The following is an 18,662-nucleotide window of genomic DNA, read 5'->3' as shown; positions in this document are numbered from 1 at the left end:
ATTTTTTGTATTTTTAGTAGAGACGGGGTTTCACCATGTTGACCAGGATGGTCTCGATCTCTTGACCTTGTGATCCACCCGCCTCGGCCTCCCAAAGTGCTGGGATTACAGGCTTGAGCCACCGCGCCTGGCCAGAATTTTGAAATTCTAGCTGCTCAGTGTGGAGAGTAGAGGGAGTGGAGAGGAAAGGAACAGCCCCCTCCCCACAGCCCACTTCATCTCTCACCTGTTCTGTCTTGTCCGGTTCACACCTGGGGGCTGGTAAGCCTGGGGTTCCCAGAGCTGCTCCTTACTGCCCCTTCCTGAAGTTCCAGAGAAGTTGAATCCAGTGAGGATAAATGCCCAGCCGAAGGTCTCTCACTGAGCTGGAGGCCTGAGACAGACCCTGGGTTCCTGACTGTGCGCCTGACTACAGGAGACCCCTGCCCTGTGCATTACAGGTTGGGGAGGAGGGAGGGGATCCCAGGGTAGGGCAGTGCTCGCTGGGCCAGTAGGAAGGAAGCTGGCAGGGAAGACCCTGGCACCTGGAAGGCCAAAGCGCAGTAGCAGCTCAGCCTTGCTTCTCGTCTTCTGTCCTGGGGCCTAAGCCGCCCCAGCACCGGCCTGGCCAGAAGGAGGCAGGGCCAGCCCAAGCTCCCCGAGGGCCACTGACAGCCAAGATTCCAGGTGTGGCCCCTGGTCCCACCCTGCGAATGAGAACAGAGGAGTGGCCATCCTGATCCTCTCCCACCTTCTTGCCTTTACCTTTGCCCTCACAACAATGAAGATAAGGACAGGAGGAAGATTTTAACACATCCCCTCAGGGAGGACTCACTGATGCTTCAATCTTCTAGGCCCTCTGGCCCTGAGCCCCACACACTGGACCACAGGTGGTCCCCCGTCTCTGGGCTCTGGAACCGTGTTTTCAGAGTGGTTCAGTTACCGATGCTCTGCTGTAGCAAAGTCCCAGCACCCCAACAGGAATCAGATTCCTGGTTTGGTCAAGGAGAAAAGACTTGGACCTTGTATCAAGGCAGTGTGGGCAGGGTCTGAAGGAAGCTCAGGGCAAGGAGGTAGAGTGCAGGCCTCAGAGCGCCCTGCCGTGGTTCCAGTGCCCGCTCTTGCTTTCCTTGACTGGGAGACTGCAAGCAAGTCACCACCTGCGACTGCCCTTAGTCTTATCAGCAAAATGGGGTCTGGGAGAATCACTGTATGAACAACAGCCAAGGTGAATATGACAATAGCAGAAACCAGATCTCCACATGCTCATCTCAGGGCTGGGGCCTTAGTCCAGTCTGCAAGCAGGATACCCTTGTACCCTTGAGGGCATCCCAGATCCACAGCTGGTCACCAGCAATGTCACCTCCAGGGGGCCCTCTAATCTGTCTGTCACTTACTAAGAGTTCCCAGGGTAGGCCTGGGTTTGCACCTCCCCTGTCTGCAATGCCTCCCAGTGTTTGGGGTTTTCACGGTGAAGCAATGGAAATTGAGATTCCCAGCTATTCTATGTAATGGATGATCTTGGGCAAATCACTTAACTTCTTGGGACCTCAGTTTCCTCGTGTGTAAAATGGGAATGGTGCCTACCTCATAAGACTATTTTGAGAACTAAATAAATTCAGTATATAAAGTACTTAGCACACTGCCTGGTACTAGTAAACTTCCAAGAAATAATAGCTACCACTACTATTATTGCTATTATTAAATAATGACTTGTTACTGAATTGGTTACTTAATTCCACGTCCCCTCCCAGCCACTCTTTGACTGTCCCAATGGTCTAAGACAGACGTCCTAATATGGGACAGGCTCTCCCCCTCTGTACTATGGCCCAAGGATGAGAAAGAGAAAGAGAGACATTCCAAAGGAAGGCCACGTGGAACACAAACCATGCACTGCCCCCCACTGTCCCTCACATCTGGGGTCATCTGCCTCGAGTTGGGACTATCCTCAGATCCCTGGCTGGAATGTAAAGGTCTAAGGGCCTGGCCAGGGGTGGGGGTAGGTAAACAAAATGTTCTCTCTGATCAGAGCTGAGGACACTCGGCTTGATTCAGGGGCAGGCTCTAAGTTTTGTGGGGCATGTACATTGGACAGGGATGTCACCCCACACGCCAAATCCTTATGCTGTTCAGCCCCCTGGAGTGGCCACCCTTAGCACAGAACTCCTTTCTAAAACAACACTCCTCTGCACACGGCTGTGGAGGATGCTGACTCTAACCTGCCCAAGACCAGAAGAGGAAATGACAAGAGCTGCCTGAGGGACTGACCTCTGCTCCAGAGGGAGGGGCTGGGTCAGCTTGGCTGGGGTCACACTCTGTTCAAGGCTGCCTGGGTCACCACCAAGGGGAAAGCATCTCATTCAGCTCTAGTAGGGCTCAAAGAGTAAGATCTAGGTGAAGTCAGACAAAGGAGGCAAAGAACACCTGAGTCCTAACACTGCCTCTCTATTACCCTCCCACTGTAATCTTTCACAAGTTACTTAGCCTCTCTGTGCCTCAGTTTCCTTATCTGTAGAATGTTACCTAACTTCTTGTGTTATTGGCAGGATGAAATTGATTAATTGTTAATGCAATAATAATATGCATAAGAGTGTCTACAACAGTGCTACAGGCATGTTTGCTGACCTCATTTTCACTGATATTATTACTCAGCTATCTCTAAGGCTGTTTCTTCCACTATGATATTGGAGGGTGATGCTCATCTTATGCAATTACGTAAATTGTTAGTTGACAAATGTGCAGTGTCCAGCACAGGGCAGGTACTCAATAAAGAATGTTCCCTCTTCCTCCCTCCCCTTTCCCCCAGAGAGGCTGGAGTACGAAACAGAACCTGTCCTGACCCCCATCAGGGTTCTCTGTGTGATCCTAGCCTGATTTCTAGCTCTTGGCCTCAGTCTCCCTATCTGTGAAAGAAGCTTCTAGGCCAAGTGCTCTCTAAGTGTCCATGGCCATATCTGCTCCAGCCTGCCCCCACCATCGTTCGCTCCTTCCTTCCCCATTTCCTACTCCGTCTGCTCCCGATGTGACAGAAACCTTGGGAACCTGAAGCAGGGTAGCGGGGGCAGGTGGTGAGCAAGGATCACCAGCCCTCAGGGAGCCCAGGGCCCAGGCCAGGCCCCCAAGGGTTAAGACCCATAGGACCCCAAGGGTTAAGACCCAGAGTGAGGGGCGGGGGGGCCAGGGTCAGCGCTGGACAGGCGGGCCGAGAGCCCAGGGCCTGCCTCCCCTCCCCCTCCCCTGGGAACAGAGGCCACTTGTTTGGGCAGTGGCGGGTGGCTTTGAGCTCAGCCAAGGGAGAGCGGGGTGGGAAGAAGAGAGGGCTCTGGAAAATGGAAGAGACTCCCCACCTCCAGCCAGTGCCCTAGGCCTGGTCTACCACTAGTCCCTAATACTCTCCCAGCCCCTCTAAACTGACCCCCTCCTCTCTCTCTTTCTTTCATTCAAACACACAATGCTAGAGACAGGACTTAGCAGATAGGCCTGACTATTGCCCCAGCACAGTCTCTCTTTGGGGCAGGAGGCCAGGGCTGATCACCCCATCCTGCAGATGGGGAAACGGAGGCTCTGAGGAGTTAGGGAACTTGTAGATTCACATAGTGATTGGTGGCTGCACAAGGACTCAGGGCCCCAGGTCCCAGTGAGCCCCATGGCTCTGCGGGGCCCGTCCCCCGCCGAGCTCCAAGAAGACCCTTCCTAAGCTGTGCCGTTACACAGGACAGAGGCTGGGCAGGAAGGAGGGGCAACAGCAGCCCATCTCTGAAACCTGAAGTCCCAAAGGACCTGGTGATTTGGATGGAGAGGAAGCTTCTAGAGTTGGGAGGAGGGTTGACAGTCTGCACAAAAGGCTGAGGCTGGATGTGTGAAGCATGGCTGAAGCCCAGGTGGTGGGGGCATAAAACTGGGGTTGAGTGAGGAGGCCTGAATGCAAAACAAAGCCTGGGACAAACAGGGTGGCCTCTGCCTGCCCCTCCCACCTCACCAGTCACTGGTACTGTGCCTGGGACACCCCCTGCCTAAACTACTTCAGTATGCAAGTAGCCAACGGGGAGGCAGGGTCCCCAGGCCTGGTCCTGACAATCCCCAGCCAGGTATGGGACACAGGATGAGTTCTCTCTACACCTATCCCAGCCGCACCCATCTTTCTGCCAATCCTCAAACACACCACCCAAGTTCCTTACTTTGCACAAGCCATGCCCCTGCCTCTGGAGGGCCCTTATCCTTGTAATCTGCCACTTAACTGCCAAGCCCATTCCATTCATCCCCTCCCCCTGGGGCCTGCACCTGTCCACACCTGCCTTCATGGCTCTGCTGGACTCCTTCTACCCTGTGATGATCTTGCTGGGCGGTCTCTCCCAGCATGGGAAAACAGGTATCACAAGTGCCTCAGTCTGGAACCCTGGGACCCACTAGAGAGTCAAATCCTTCCGACTACCCCCAGGTGTCTAATCCTGAAGCACCCCCCTCCCACCTATCTGGGATCAGGGAAGGCTCCCCAGGACATGGGATGTGGGGGAAGGGAATGCATATATCAGAAACCACAGTGTGATGGCTCCTGGCCAGATTTCCCCGGCACCAAACACCCATCCCCCCAGCCCCCAGGCTGAACCCCAAGCCTGCTCTCTCCAGGCCCAACCACCCCACTCCTAGCGTGACCCCATTCCTTGAACACATACTTCCTTTTACCAGCAACTGGGCCAGGTAGGGGCTCTTGGGAAGCCATGCCCCCATTTACTGGTGGGGAATTGAGGTGCAGAGACCGGAAGTAACCTGTCCAAGGTCACTGGAGCCCCGGGCCCAGGGCATTGGGTCGTACAGACCTCCAGAACGTAAAGGTCTCAGCGGCCAAAGAGGTGGGAGCCTTCACTTCTCAGATGGGAACCCCAAGGCGCCCGAGGGCGGCTGGCTCCAGAGCCTGGGACCTTCACGCCAAAGGGCTACCGGCTGGAAGCCCCGGGTCCCATTGGTTCACCCTCCTCCCTACCGTCTCTGGCCCACCCGCTCGTCCTCAGGAGGCGACCCCCACCACCAAGCCCAGAAAGGTAAACAGACAAGATGACCCGGGAAGGCAGACGCAGAGCGCGGCCTCGGCGTTCCGTTCTGCAGAATGGGGAAACTGCAGGCCACATGTAGACCCGGAGGCTCCGGCAGCCGCACTGACCTGTTTTGAGCAAAGACTCCACGCAGGGACCTGGCGTCCCGGCACCGCCAGCGACTCACACCGCCGCCGCCAAAACGCAGCAAGGGGGCGGACGCGCCCACCCCGCCGGGCGCTTCCGCCCGCCCCACGTGACTCCCCCGGAGAGAAGGTGGGGCTGGGGCAGGGCAGGGCAGGGCCCCGCCCCCTCCGCGGCCCCGCCCCTCGCCTAGTGACGGTCTTGGAGTCGGCTGGCCTGGCCCGCCTGCCGGACCCGTCGGTCTCTGTCTCTCTCCAGCCCTTCAAGCTGCTTGCGGGTCCTCCGACTGTCTCCGAAGACTCATATCTAACCCCCACCATCTCGCCCGCTGAGTCCATCTCTCCCTGAGTCTCCCTGCTCTCGCTGCCCCTCTTCTGGTGAGTGTCCCGACACGCACCCCACCCCAAAGGGGGCCACACCCCCGGGGCATAGGGGGCCATTAAAGGCCGTCCGTGGTTCCTGACCACCTCCTCCAGGAAGTCCTTCCTCCACCACATTCTTCAAGGGTATCTCACTTCCCTCCCTGGGTGCCCACAGATAGGGTTGTGGGGAAGCTACCCACCCAGCCACACCTCCCAAGGATCCCTCAGCGGAAGGCTGCAGCCTGAGGCCTAGAGAACAGGAGACTCCCACCCATCCTGCCAGCACATACACAGATGAGGGCACCAGGCTTGGCAGCCATTTCTGGGTCCTATGTCCAGGACATCTCTGGGGCCAGCCACTCCAGAGATCTTAACTTCTCTGGGCTTCAATTTCTGCATATGCACAAAGGGTATATTTGGAAGAACAGATCTCCCATTGCGGAGGAGTGTGGGAGGTTACCCCCTGAAAAGAGTAAAGTGTCATTAATTGGAGAACCTACTACATGTCAGTCCCAGTGCTGGGCAATTTATTCTTTTCATCTCAATCCTCACACTCTGCTTGAAGGCAAAAATTATCATCCCAGGTTATGGATTAGGAAATAAGGCTCCAAGAAGTCTCAGAGCTTGCCCAAAGTTATAAAGCCAGTGTTGGGCAAAGTTGGGATGCAACCCATTTTGAGTTCTAGAATCTCCTGGCTGCCCCTCACTGGCCATTCACCCTGTCCCTCTGGGAAAGAGTTCACTCTGAGTACACCATGTCTTCCAGTGGTAGGGTTAAGGCAAGGAACTTTTGGGGAGGGGAGAACCCGGCCAGACCTCGGGAAGAACTTTCAGGTCCCAAGTTCATATGGGGTCAAAAACACTGCAGAGGAGCAGAGCACAGAGCCCTCCTCCAGACCTAGCAGCAGGGGTGTCCCTTGGGCGGCAGAGGGCACCTGGGAGCCACAGATCACGGGAGAGGCCTAGGCATCCCTCTTGACCTCAGAGCAGTGAGGTGCAGCATAGGGTGAAGGGGCTGGCATCTGACCACTGGCAAGGTGATGGGGAGTCTGGGGACCTCACCATTTCTGTTAACACAGTCCTGAGGTCTTCAAAATGACCTAGGGAGGCTGGGACTCACTGAGCCTGGTCCCCACCAACTGCACTGGAATCTGAGGCCCCTCACCTACACCCCTGACCTCCTTCCTCCAGGGTATGCTGCCCCAACCTCAGCTCTGAGGCCCACAGCCCTGTGGCTTGAGACCCACTGACCCCTCCACCTTCCTTCTGGGATGACAGGAGAGTGTCAGACCCCAAGTCCATGGGTTGGACCCAAAGGGCCTTGGGCTGAAGGACACACAGTAGAACCTCACCCTCTGACTCCTGGCCCAGGGCCTCTGGCCAGGCCTGCTCCTTCCCTTAGAGCAAAGGTCCCCAATCCCTGGGCCACAGACTGGTCCTGTCAGGAACCTGTTAGGAACCAGGCTGCACAGCAGGAGGTGAGCAGGGGCTGAGTGATCATTGCCGCCTCCTATTAGATCTGCAGCGGCACTGGATTCTCAGAGGAGGGAGAACCCTATTTTGAACTGCGCATGCGAGGCATCCAGGTTGTGCACTCCTTATCAGACTCTAATGATAAATGTAATGCCCTTGAATCATCCCAAAACCAATCCTCCCCGCATCCTGACCCATGGAAAATTTGTCTTCCACAAAACCTAGTCACTGGTGCCAAAAAGGTTGGGGTCCTCTGTCTTAAAGGAGTGAAAAGAAAGCAAATAGCTTGGCAAAATGCCAAAATGATCACTCAACAAAGACAGCTGGATAGACATGGGCAGAGAATGGAACAGAGTATGGACAGGAGGAGGGCAGTGATAGATCCATCCCATCCCCACCTCACAAGGGGAAATGAGGAGATGCCCGAAGGATCAAAAGCCAGTGATCAATAACTTTAACAAAATTAAGGGCAGAAGCAGGGGACTGCGGCAGCAGCCGTGAGGCAGGTGGCAAGCAGGCACAGTGATGAGCCGGCTGAGACTGTGGGATCGTTTATTGGGGCTGTGTCCAGCCAGGCTGCAGCACCCACCTGGGCTCGGCCCAGTGCCACCAGGAGGCGCCGGGTGGGGGAGGGGAGAAAGCGTGGAAACAGCCGCCATCCGAGGGCTCGGCCAGTCCTGTCTCGGTCCCTGCATTGGTGCCACACTCAGGTGAGCGAGGTGTCATCGTCGCTGCCCTCGCCACCAGCGCCACCCATCCGCTCCTCTCGGCTCTCTGCCACCGCGCTCTCGTCGATGTTCTCCAGTGAGTCCGCATGCTGCACTGACAGCTCCGACAACGCCAGGCTGGGCAACGGGCTCTGCTCCGGATGCAGCCAGGGCTTGAAGTGAGGCAGATGCTTCTGCTTCCATTCGGGGTACTTGAGGCACGCCTTGTACATCTTCTTCATGGCCTGTGGGCCAGTCACCCCGCCGGGTCAGGGGGTGGCCGGGGCAGGGGTCCAGGTCTTCTCCATGCCCCCTCCAGTGCCCTCTAGCGGCTCAGCCCCCAGCATCCTGACTCACTCCCTTTCAAAACTTCGCCCTGGCCTGGCGCGGTGGCTCACGCCTGTAATCCCAGCACTCTAGGAGGCCAAGGCGGGCGGATCACCTGAAGTTAGGAGTTCGAGACCAGCCTGACCAACAAGGTGAAAACCCGTCTCTACTAAAAATACAAAACTTAGCCGGGCATGGTGGCAGGCACCTGTGGTCCCAGCCACTCAGGATGCTGAGACAGGAGAATTGCCTGAACCCAGGAGGTGGAGGTTGCAGTAAGCCAAGATCATGCCACTGCACTCCAGCCTGGGTGATAGAGCAAGATCCCGTCCCAAAAAAGAAAAAAAAAAACAAAAACTTTGCCCCTCAGCCCTAATTGCCCTCCCTGAGCCCCAGGCTATATTCTTTTTTTTTCTTTTCTTTTCTTTTTTGAGACAGAGTCTCACTTTGTGCCCCAGGCTGGAGTTCAGTGGCAGTATCTTGGCTCACTGCAACCTCTGCCTTCCCAGTTCAAGCAATTCTCCTGCCTCAGCCTTGCGAGTAGCTGGGATTACAGGTGCCGGCCACTACAACCGGCTAATTTTTGTATTTTTAGTAGAGATGGGATTTCGCCATGTTGGCTAGGCTGATCTTGAGTTCCTGACCTCAGGTGATCCTCTCACCTCTGCCTCCCAAAGTGCTGGGATTGCAGGCATGAGCCACCACACCTAGCCCCCAGGCTCCAAGCTTGATTCCACCCACCTTATCCTATGGTCTTCTCTCCAGCCTCCAACACCCCCCAAAATTCCAAGGCCACTCACCTTGGGAGCCAGGAACTGAGAAGATTTATTCACCACCCACTTGGGTAAGGAACCTGTGAGGGCAGGGAAGGGAAAAATCCGTCTCAGGGACCCAGCCCCTCCCTCCTGACAAAAGCCCCTCCCTCCGTCCAGAACTTCCAGGGAGGCCACTGTCTCCCCCTCAGGGAGGGTGTGTGTCAGGGGAATCCTACAAGACTTTGCCCTCACTCCTTTCTACCTCAGACCAAGGTCCTCAGCTTCAGCTCTGTCCCCCACTTTCCCTCTGCCCAGCCTCAAAGAGTACTTGGAAGAAAACCACAGGGTCCTAGGTGAGCACAAGCTATCCAGGGGTGGAAACTCAGACCCACCACGCTGCAGCTTGCTGCCTCCCTCAATCACACTGACATCCCTTCTCAGCCTAACCTCCCTCCCAGGAATGGCCCTGAGGCTCAGCCCTCCTCTGCCTGTCCTTCCAAGCCTCCCCTAACCACACAGGCCTCTGGCTGAGCTCCCCAGCCTGGCCTGACCTGGAATCCACCACCCAGCTCTCCACCCTGTCTCATTCCCAAGTGTCCACTCTGACACTGACACCCAACACAATGTGGTGCTAGGGGAGCGCCAGGCCTGAACCACTGTGCACTCCAGGGCGTGGAGCATTCCCAGGCAAGGATGCTCAAGGCTTCCCCATCCTCTAGTCACTCACTCACTCACTCACCCCATGTTCACTGTGACACCAACCTGGGCCAGCCCCGGGGACCCAGAGAGGAGCTCACTGGGGGTCCAACAGGAACCGAGTATTCTGCTAGAGGGGAATGGGCCACAGAGCAGGGAGCCACTGGCTCCCCTGAGTATCAGGGAAACAGGAGGTGACACCTGCAGAGGGACGAGGATGGGAGGCTGTGGGGAAGGACTGCCTGGGCAGAGGGGTGGGGACGGATAAGGTGTGAGTGACATCAGGAGCCCTGGGATGGGGCTTAGGCTTTTCTCTGAGGGCAATGGAGAGCCACAGAATAACTTAAAGCAGATGAGAGTCATGAGGAGATAAGCGTTTTAGAAAAACTCCTCTGGCAGCTGGTACACACAGACAAGGCGGCTGGTACGGAGAGAAATGCCAGACTCAGGAGCTGCTGAGGAGACAGAATCAATAGGAATCAGTGGCTGGATTTGGCTGAGGAAGAGGGAGTGGACCCAAATGACCGCACGTTCTGGGCATGGGTGACTGAAAAGCAGAGACTTGGGGGAAGGGGCAGGTCAGGAGGAAAGATGGAGAATTCCTTGCCGGACACAGAGAGACTCAGGTGCCTGGAAGACATCCAGAGGGAGATGTCCAGGCGGCTGAGGGCCCCAGGGATCTGGATCTCAGCTGAGAGAGATACAGCCACCTGTTGCAGAAGCCACAGGAGTGGATGAGCCATCCCCAGAAAGAGAAGACTAAGGCCTGGAAAACCCAGGCCTCCAGGATGGGCAGAGGGAACAGCCAGTGAGCAGTGAACAAGGCAGAGCATGGGGATGGCAGAGCCCAGGAAAAGCACCTCCAGCCTCATCAGCGGGGCAGGGGTACATCTCTGGCCCACTTTTTTCAAACTGCTGTAAAGTCCCAAGCCTTGGTTCAAGGACGGCTTCGGATGGAGATGCCCCAAAATGCAAGATCAGACCCCACCCCTGTAGTATAGGGAAGGATCTCATGATAGGCTGCCAGGGCCAAGCCCTCACCTTTGGGGTCCACCTGGGCCAGGTAGGTGATGACGCAGCTCTTGGGCCCCGTGCTCTGGATGAGGTAGCCCGTCTGGATGGACACAGCTCGGACCAAGTCTTTCCGAGGTGGGTATTTCTGGGGATGGAAGGCACAGGGAGGTGAGACTCGGGGTGGGGGCAAAGATGATGTTGTGAATATACACAAACACGCACACATGCATGCACACGCATGTACACACACATACACACAGTTCACATGCCGTCACATCTGTTCCAGACTAGGCCTGATTCTGGGTGCAGAGAAAGGGAAGAACCAGACTGGGTCATCCTAGCCCCTCTTGAAGCTTTCCTTGTTCCCCTCAGAAAAGCCCCCAGTCTGGGGTCAGAGCTCATGAGCACATATGGGGAAACACACACTCACCCTTGCCCAGCCAGCTGTACCTGCCTGTCCTTGCCTGGGGAGATCAAGGTGGCCCAGCCTCAGGGAGGGCTAGAGGACCCTGCCTCTCACCTCTGCTCCTCGTTTCCCTGTCCCAGAGCCCAACCAAAGTCACTCCATCCCCCTAACTCGCCACAGAGGTGGCCACACTGCCCTCTCCCGATCTGCTTAAAAGCCCCAGCAGGGAGAGAGAAGTCATTATCTTCACTGTACAGGAAGGAAACTGAGGACCAGTGGGCTCCATGCCTGCTTGAAGTCACATGGAAGTCACAGTGGCAGCCTCAGCCTTGCCCTGCCTAACTCTCTCCCCTGCCCCGCTGCAGGGAAGGCAGGTTGACTCACAGGATGTTTGACTGAGTAGTTCATAATGATGTAATCAGCGCCCATGGGGAGCCAGGAGCGGAGGGTGATGACATCACGGTTCTTCAGGGGCTTGGGACACCTCCCTGTGGAGGGCAAGGGACAGTTCAGCCAGACCACTGGCCCACCTGCCTGCAAAGGAGGGTGTGGCAGAGGCCAGAGATGCAGGGATGCCTAATTAACTGCCAGCCCCCCAGTGCAAACAGGAACCTCTCTCCCAGACCACAGTCCCACAGCTGGAGCCAGGGCAAGACCTGCCCCAACTGCCTTCAGCCAGCCCTGCTCCTCACAACCTTACATAGCCCTTACCTTGTCAGCCTGGCTGGTTTGTCTATATCAGGAGTCCCCAAACTTTTTACACAGGGGACCAGTTCACTGTCCCTCAGACCGTTGGAGGGCCACCACATACTGTGCTCCTCTCACTGACCACCAATGAAAGAGGTGCCCCCTTCCTGAAGTGCGGCAGGGGCCGGATAAATGGCCTCAGGGGGCCGCATGCCGCCCGCAGGCCGTAGTTTGGGGACGCCTGGTCTATGTGAATGTGAGGGTACGAGAGAAAAACAGTGTGAATGTGCATGAAAATGTGTCCCTGGGACTATGTGGCATGTGGGTAGGAGCTGTGTACGTGTTTGAGTGTATGCGTATATGTGTGCCTGTGTGTGTGTGTACGTACATGATCACCTAAGTGCATATGTATGAGTGTACATGTGTGTGCCTAAGGGTCTAGGAATGGACAGGGATGTCAGGGAGGGCAGCTCTGTGTCTCAGCACTCAAGTCTCTGAGCAGCCTGGTCATGGGAGTGACCAGAGGAGGGAGGGGGGAAGAGGAGGCTTGGTGGGAGGCCTGGATGGAGGCCCAGGAGACAGGGATCAGCGTGCTATGCCTGCTCACAGGAGTAATAGCCTACGTCAGCGTTGACTGTCAAGCGGGCGATGTCGAAAGTCTCAATGACGTTGCTGTCCCATTTCTTTCGGTATTCAATGTCGTGTAGGACGTCATAGAGTGTCTCAGCTGGCACATCACGGCACTCCATCCGGCACTGCAGACAGATATATGGGTTGTCAGGATCACATGGAGCTCAGAGCCCTGGCCAGAGGACCAGAAGGCAGACAGGCAGAGGAGGAAGAAGAGACAGAGGACAGGGAGGAACAGAGGCCTCTGACGCCAGCATGGACTTCCTTCTTGCCACAAGCCCTGTCCAGCTCCCTAAAAAGCTACCGGTGCCAGGAGACAGAAGCCTCTCTATCCAGAGACCATCTCCCCCTACTCAGCCCAGTCTCTTCCTTCAGGAAGCCTTCCCAGCCAGACCTTCTGGGCTTCCATGCAATGAATCTCTATGTCTGTGCCCTCCCAGACCCCTGTGAGCTCCTTGTGGGCAGAGGTTCATGGTTATTTTAGCATGGAGCCTGGAATGGGAATGGATACATGTTAAATGAAATGAAAGCATAAATGCAAATCAAATGCCCAAATGGATGATTTATTTCCTCCCTGGTACTTATCACCTGGCCATACCACTTGTCCTCCTATTTGTGTTTTTTCCCCCCTTCAACAAACATCTTTGAATTTCTTACTACGTGTTGGCCTTGCCCTCAAAGAGCTTTTCATCTGGGAAGAAGATGGCCAAGGACACCTTGTTTTTTGTTTTGAGACGGAGTCTTGCTCTGTTGCCAGGCTGGAGTGCAGTGGCATGATCTCAGCTCACTGCAACCTCCACCTCCCAGGTTCAAGTGATTCTCCTGCCTCAGCCTCCCAAGCAGCTAGGACTACAGGCGCACACCACCACACCCAGCTAACTTTTGTATTTTTAGTAGAGACAGGGTTTCACCATGTTGTCCAGGATGGTCTCGATCTTTTGACCTCATGATCTGCCCGCCTCAGCCTCCCAGAGTGCTGGGATTACAGGTGTGGGCCACTGTGCCTGGCCAGGACACCTTGTTTTATTTAACCCTCCCAACAACTCTGCCAGACAAGAAATCCAAGAAGGGACTTGAGGCTCAAAGAGGTTAAGTAACTCGCCTAATGTCACTCAGCTGGTAAGTAGCAGAGCTAGGATTTAACCCAGATCACATGTCTGGAAAGCAAGTAAAAACAGAACCAGGTTTCCCTAGGTTTGCACTCAGTGAGATGAAACTCAGTGTCCTTGTTCTGTGATTTTTTTTTTTTAAACCAAGAGCTGTATCCCCAAGATCAAATTCTTCTCAGCAAATGGACAAGTTTTCTTGTGTAGTTTAAAAAGGTCTCTCAGAACTGGCATTTAGACAGTGCCAAAGGAACCCTCACAGAACACTTTCCACTCACAAGGGGATGCAAGCAGCCATATGAGGGAGAGATCACACCGTCTTCCCCCTCATCCCAGAATAGGCCTTGGCACCACTAATGATGGTGGGATGCCACAGGAAGGTCACATCATCGCCTGCTGGCTATTCCAGGCACCAAGAAACCCATCAAGCCCTGGATTTAACTTCCGTTTATAGAAAATACAGAGGACAGAGGAACGAGCTAAGTGACACCACATGAGATGCAACCAGGCAGAACCAGATAGTGAACATTCCACAGGGCTCCTGGCCGAGGTTCTCCCACCCGTCAATGTCAAAACAAAGGGGCTGGGTGGGACTGACCTGCAGGATATACAACCACGTGAAAAGTGCGTTTCTGGATTGCAAACTGATTTGGACACACCATCTATAAAGGGCATTTTGGGGACAACTGGAGAAATGTGTATGTGATCAGAGTATCAGGTGCACTGAAAATTTATGGAAACAAAAATGGTGGAGACTGCTGCCTTTAAAAAAAAAAAAAAGGTTACAAAATAGGTTGGGCATGGTGGCTCACACCTGTAATCCCAGCACTTTGGGAGGCTGAGACAGGCGGATCACTTGGGGTCAGGCGTTCAAGAACAGCCTGGCCAACATCATGGAATCCTATCTCTATTAAAAATATAAAAATTAGCCGGGTGTGGTGGCGTACACCTGTAATCCCAGCTACCCAGGAGGCTGAGGCATTAGAATCACTTGAAACTAGGAGGTGGGGGTTTCAGTGAGCTGAGATCATGCCACTGCACTCCATCCTGGGCAACTGAGCAAGACTCTATCTCAAAAAAAAAAAAAAAAAAAAAAAGGCAGCATGACCACAATTGGGGGAAAAATACATGCATAGAGGAAGCCCAGGAAGTGCAATTGCTAAGGTGTTCACAGTGGAGATCTCTAAATGATAGAAATGTGATGATTTCTTTTCATTTTGCTTGTCTATATTTCTTGTTTTTGTTTTTTTCTTTTTTTGAGACAGAGTCTTGCTCTGTCACCCAGGCTGGAGTGCAGTGGCATGATCTCGGCTCGCCGCAACCTCCACCTCCTAGGTTCAAGCAGTTTTCCTGCCTCAGCCTCCCAAGTAGCTGGGACTACAGGCATGCGCCACCACGCCCAGCTAATATATATATATATTTTTTTTGTATTTTTAGTAGAGACGGGGTTTCACTATATTGGCCAAGCTGGTCTCAAACTCCTGACCTGTGATCCACCTGCATTAGCCTCCCAATTGCTGGGATTACAGGCATGAGCCACCTTGCCCGGCATATTTCCAATTTTCTAACATGTATAGTATTGTTTCTGAAATAATGAAAACAGTTTCAAAAGGTCCCCCAGCAATACTGAGAGGTGCACCTACCATGTGCCAGGTACTGTACTAAGTGCTTTATACACATTATTTTATTCTTACAGCAGTGCTCTGGGATATTGGCCCCATTATAGAATTAAGAAAACCAAGGTTCAAGGACAGACTTGAGCCTGCAAGACTATTTGTGTGACCCTGAACAATTCACCCTCCCTCTCTACCCCAGTTTACCTTTCTGCTCTATAATGGGGCATGACTAGATCCAACCATTTAACCAGCAGCCCCCAGCTCCAGCCCTGTACTGAATCCAGAAGAGTCAGAGAGGAATGTGAGGCCTGTCTTTGAGAGGTTTGCAGTGAAAGGAGGAGCCACGCTTGGAAATGGGGAGGTGCCTTAAAGTGCTCAGTCGGGGCATAAGAAGGAGATCAGCTCCATGGGCTGGGTGGGGGATCAGGCTTCACGGAGAATCTCAGTGCTGGAGGTGGGTGCTTGCCAAGTGGCCCTGGCAGAAAGAACAGCCAGCCAAGGTGCAGAGGCAGGCGAGAGTGTGGCCTGTGGGCAGTGAATGAGTTCCATCTGGCTCAGTGTCCACAGTGTGGTATAGCCTACAACTCAAAAGGTCCCTGGCTCTAGGTCTTTTTGGGAAAATGGGTGATTCCAGGGCTGGATCAGAGAAAGTATAAGATGAGCCTGGAACATCTTCTTGTGCCAGGAAGTAAGCAAATACTCAAAGAATGATAAAGATTCTGGACATAGGAACCAGCCTGAAGGGCTCTCCCTCTGGTAAAGTCACCAGCACTTCAAGGTTTACTCAGGACTTTCCCAGTTTACCACCGCAAGTCTCACATCCTGGGAAATCCCTCAGTCCCAGGCAAGCTAGCGTTGGTCACCCTATCTGGGCTCAAGCTGAGATAATCTTCGTATTAAACTCAGTAATGACCGTAACCGATTATATTCCATTGAATAAAACAGGAAACCAAAGTCTATACAGGTATGAATAAACAAATTAAGTGGAATGTTTGATGAGAAATGGGGCATTTACACAGTTTCAAAGTACCTTCCCATCCAAAATACTTACTAATTACAAAGGGAACATGAGTCACTTCACAGTAGATAAGCCTGGCAGATAGCACCTTCATCAAGTGATCAAAGTGAATATCATTAATCACAGGACAAGCTGCCATCAGGTATTGTCTGGTCGGACGCAGTAAGAGGAATAGAGGTATCACTTCTGTGCTACCTCTGTCACAGAGACATAACATAAATAGAATCACAGGGAACATCAGACAAACCCAGAATGAAGGCTTGTATCATTTTACAAAATAATTGGCCTATAAGTGTCAGGATCATGAGAGTCATGGAAAGAACTACGTTAGACTGAGGCGACTAATGAGATGGGAGTGATGGAGTAAGTGAATGAAGGAACAAAGTGATGGGGGGGATGCGATGGTGAGAAAGGGGGTTGAAGAAGATGGCACAGGCCCGATCCGGCCTCATCATTAGCGTCCAAACAACGTCTAGTTGAGCGGCCACAGGGAGGTCCAGGCACTGCCCCAGACGTTCAGCATGTACTCACTCTTCACCCCAAACCTAGCAGGTGGCTGCTGTTATCATTCCTGCACTGCAAAATAGAAAACTGAAGCTTGGGAGATTAAGCAACTTGCCCAGATCATAGAACCTGAAAGCAGCAGAGCAAGGACTCAAAAGAGGATCTTCCTGTCCTCTTAACCATCAAAGAGCACTCAAGCGTGGCTTCTGAGGAAACCAGAATTTCTCTAAATCCAAATTTGGATGCTGATTGGCTTTGCAAATCTTCAAACATGTTATCCTGGACCATGAGTGTGCGGAGGGGACAGTGACAACAAAAGCCTGCTTCCTGGGTTAGAATCCAACCTGGGGCTGCCTCTTCCCCAGCCAAGCTCAGTGACCCCAGGGCCCGGCTGCAAGGCGGCTGAATGCACACTGGGAAGGGGCCCATGCTACCCATCTTCCTTGCAGAGGCTCCCAGAGCAGGGCTTTTGTGGCTCCAGAGGCCAAAGACCAATCTCTGGGACAGAGGGCTGTGGGCGGAGCATGCAGAGTCAGAAGACAGACCAGGTCCTCATTGTAGACTCTGCGCAGTCCTTTATCTTATAGATAAAGAGAAACTTCAAAGGTTTCCGGGGCTAGTGGCAAACGCTCATGGAGGAAGGCCCCTGACTGGAGGGTGAGGACCCTTGCTGTGGCAGTGCAGGTGAAGAAACTGAGGCAGGCCAGGTGGGGAGTCAGGAAAGTGTCCACAGGCATCCCCAGCTCAGCCCGGCTCCTGCACTTTCCACAGCCCCCAGCAGGCAGCACCCCTGCACCGAGTGGAGGAAATTACATCCATCTTTGTTCCTGCCAGAGGTGGTGGCCCCGCCCCAAAGATGTAATTCGAAGAGGCTTGGGGAGCAACAGCTGGTGGGGTAGGGCTGAGTCTCTGGACAGCACCAGGTGCGTGGGCCTGTACCAGGAACCCACAGCTATTAGGCCCTGGGTGAGCGAGTCATCTCGGCTGGCCCCCCAGAAACTCTCCTAGAAACAGGAACCCAAGGTGGGTTGCTTGGCCAAAGAGCCATGCTGGGCTTCAGCGCGTTTAAAGCTTGGTGACAGCAGGGACCCCGACATGCAATGGTATTACAGCTGAGAAAACTGAGGGCAGGGGGAGCAAGTGACGCCAGAGAAACTACAGGCTGTGTCCCCGGCACTCCGTTCTCCAAACCCCCTGAAGAGCTCAAGGCGAAAAACAGGGATTGCCCAGAACCCTTGGGACAAGCACCGTGCACCTCAGCTCCCCAAGTCCCACGAAGCCACGGTCAGAAGGGACTGGACAAGCAAGGAGGAGGAAAGACCCACATAGACTTTGAGGCTAGCAATCCCCGGCCCAATCCCAGCTCTGTCTCCTGGGCACGAGAGTTAACTCCTATGAGTCTTCATTTCCTCGGGTGAAAAATGGAAATGATGATAGCAGCTATCTCGTGGGGATGCTGTGATTAAATGAGATAATGCATATAATATGCCTAGTGCATAGTAAATTCTCAAAAATAGATCGGGCACGGTGGCTCACGCCTGTAATCCCAGCACTTTGGGAGGCAGAGGTGGGTGGATCACCTAAGGTCAGGAGTTCGAGAACAACCTAACCAACATGGGGAAACCCTGTCTCTACTAAAAATACAAACAACAACAAAAAATTAGCTGGGTGTGGTGGCCCAAGCCTGTAATTCTAGCTACTTGGAAGGCTAAGACATGAGAATCACTTAAACCCAGGAGGCGGAGGTTGCAGTGGGCTAAGATCATACCACTGCACCCCAGCCTCGGTGACAGAGTCAGACTCTGTCTCAAAAAAAAAAAAAAAAAAAAAAAGTAGCTATTGGCTTGTCCAAAGGTAGTGAGTGATCGAAAGTGACTGTTCACACTAAGTTACAGATCGAACTCCTTGTTCTACTGTTCTCCCCCTTCTCACTACTGCACTTGACTAGTCTTTAAAAAAAAAAAAGTAGCTATTGTTACTCCAGCGGGTTTCCATGAGTAGCCATGCACCCTTCCACATGGCCAGGACTAGGCTGCATTTGCAGGTATCTGCTGATACTGTATACCCTGGGCGCCTCCCTTGCCTCACCCTGCCCTGCGCTTTCATTCATCCTTTCGCCACTCTCTGAAGCCTGCTGTGTGCCAGACCTGTGTGTAACTGGGTGGTGGGAGACCGGAGGTGAACCGGACCTGAGCCCTGCCCCAAAGA

General features: G+C 53.8%; 1 protein-coding gene across 1 annotated transcript in view; it reads right to left on the bottom strand.

The window, feature by feature from the left end:
• Positions 1-7,523: 7,523 nt before the first annotated feature.
• The window catches only part of STARD10 (StAR related lipid transfer domain containing 10), a 40,169-nt gene continuing 29,030 nt past the window's right edge, over positions 7,524-18,662 (bottom strand). The window contains 5 exon segments of the mRNA XM_074400968.1: positions 7,524-7,940; positions 8,823-8,875; positions 10,515-10,632; positions 11,278-11,381; positions 12,188-12,335. Coding sequence (XP_074257069.1) covers positions 7,695-7,940; positions 8,823-8,875; positions 10,515-10,632; positions 11,278-11,381; positions 12,188-12,335 — 669 coding nt within the window. The 3' untranslated portion in view covers positions 7,524-7,694.

Source organism: Saimiri boliviensis, chromosome 6 (assembly GCF_048565385.1).
Source record: "Saimiri boliviensis isolate mSaiBol1 chromosome 6, mSaiBol1.pri, whole genome shotgun sequence".
Lineage (NCBI taxonomy): Eukaryota > Metazoa > Chordata > Mammalia > Primates > Cebidae > Saimiri > Saimiri boliviensis.
This window is presented reverse-complemented; position numbering and strand designations above follow the sequence as displayed.